This window comes from Tetrahymena thermophila (assembly GCF_000189635.1).
Source record: "Tetrahymena thermophila SB210 genomic scaffold scf_8255775, whole genome shotgun sequence".
NCBI classification, from domain to species: Eukaryota; Ciliophora; class Oligohymenophorea; order Hymenostomatida; family Tetrahymenidae; genus Tetrahymena; species Tetrahymena thermophila.
This window is the reverse complement of record NW_002477068.1, coordinates 128-1,068: the sequence shown is the minus strand read 5'-3', so window position 1 is coordinate 1,068 and position 941 is coordinate 128. Positions and strand designations below refer to the sequence as shown.

At 23.9% G+C, this 941-nt stretch overlaps 1 protein-coding gene across 1 annotated transcript; it reads left to right on the top strand. All coding sequences in view use genetic code 6, as the record gives it.

Annotated features, from left to right (window-relative positions):
- Window positions 1-144: 144 nt before the first annotated feature.
- On the top strand, window positions 145-484 carry TTHERM_002653414 (zinc finger, LSD1 subclass family protein, putative; the record flags this gene model as incomplete). Its single annotated transcript, XM_012795119.1, has 1 exon — window positions 145-484. A coding segment is annotated over one exon (340 nt), but the record flags the coding sequence as incomplete, so codon positions are not given.
- Between the last annotated feature and the right edge of the window lie 457 nt (window positions 485-941).

Genomic DNA, 941 nt, shown 5'->3' with positions numbered 1-941 from the left:
TTTAAAATATTTTTAAATTCTATCTTAATAAAAAAGGATCATGGACTTATTTAAAATCGTCTTCAAACACCATCAAACTAGCTTTCGATTCTAGCTGTCCTGAAGATTATAAATTTTCGTAGTTTAGAGTTTCAGGTATTTAAGTAAATATTAGTCCTTGCCATCCTACATGCTAAAGTTGTGATGGCCCTTTAGAAAATAATTGTCTGTCATGTGCTATTTCTTCAGGAGCTTCAGGTCCTGTGAAAGGTAAATGCACATGTAATGACCCAACTAATGTCTTTTAATTTGGTATTTGCTTAAAAACATGTGACTCATCTAAGTTTTTATTTGAAAGTAATAAAATATGTGTATTAATTCCAAATTGCTTGTAAAATGTTGATTCACAATGTTAAAAATGTAAGAGTGGATACTATTTAGCAGATGGTTAGTGTTTCACAGATTGTCCTGCTGGCTATTAGCAAATGCCTAATAATAACTGCTTGTACAAAAATGCTAACCTCATAGGTATTTTTATTTAATTTTTCTATTTTATTTTAAATTTTGAGGGAGGTTTATTTTCATAATTAATTCAATAATCTCAGAATTTTAAGTACCTGAAGTTCATTTAGTAATATTTTTCCTTGATTATCATCTAATACATGCAATTATTTTAATATTAATTCTTACTTTTTTATAGATATGAGTGAGTAATTTACAAAATAAAAAATTATAATACAAAAAATAAACTTCTTTTAAAATTGCCTAATTCTATAAAAAATAAATAGAAAAATGGATAGATGGTTAATCTTAAAATAAATAATCAATTAATTTTTGATAAAAAATACATTTTTTTCTCTTTAAAATGCATAAAATTCCAAATTGTATTCAAGGTAAAAACCTAAATTTTTCTTATTTTTTAGAAAAAATTTCCTTTTTTTAAATTTTATTTTTTATTATTT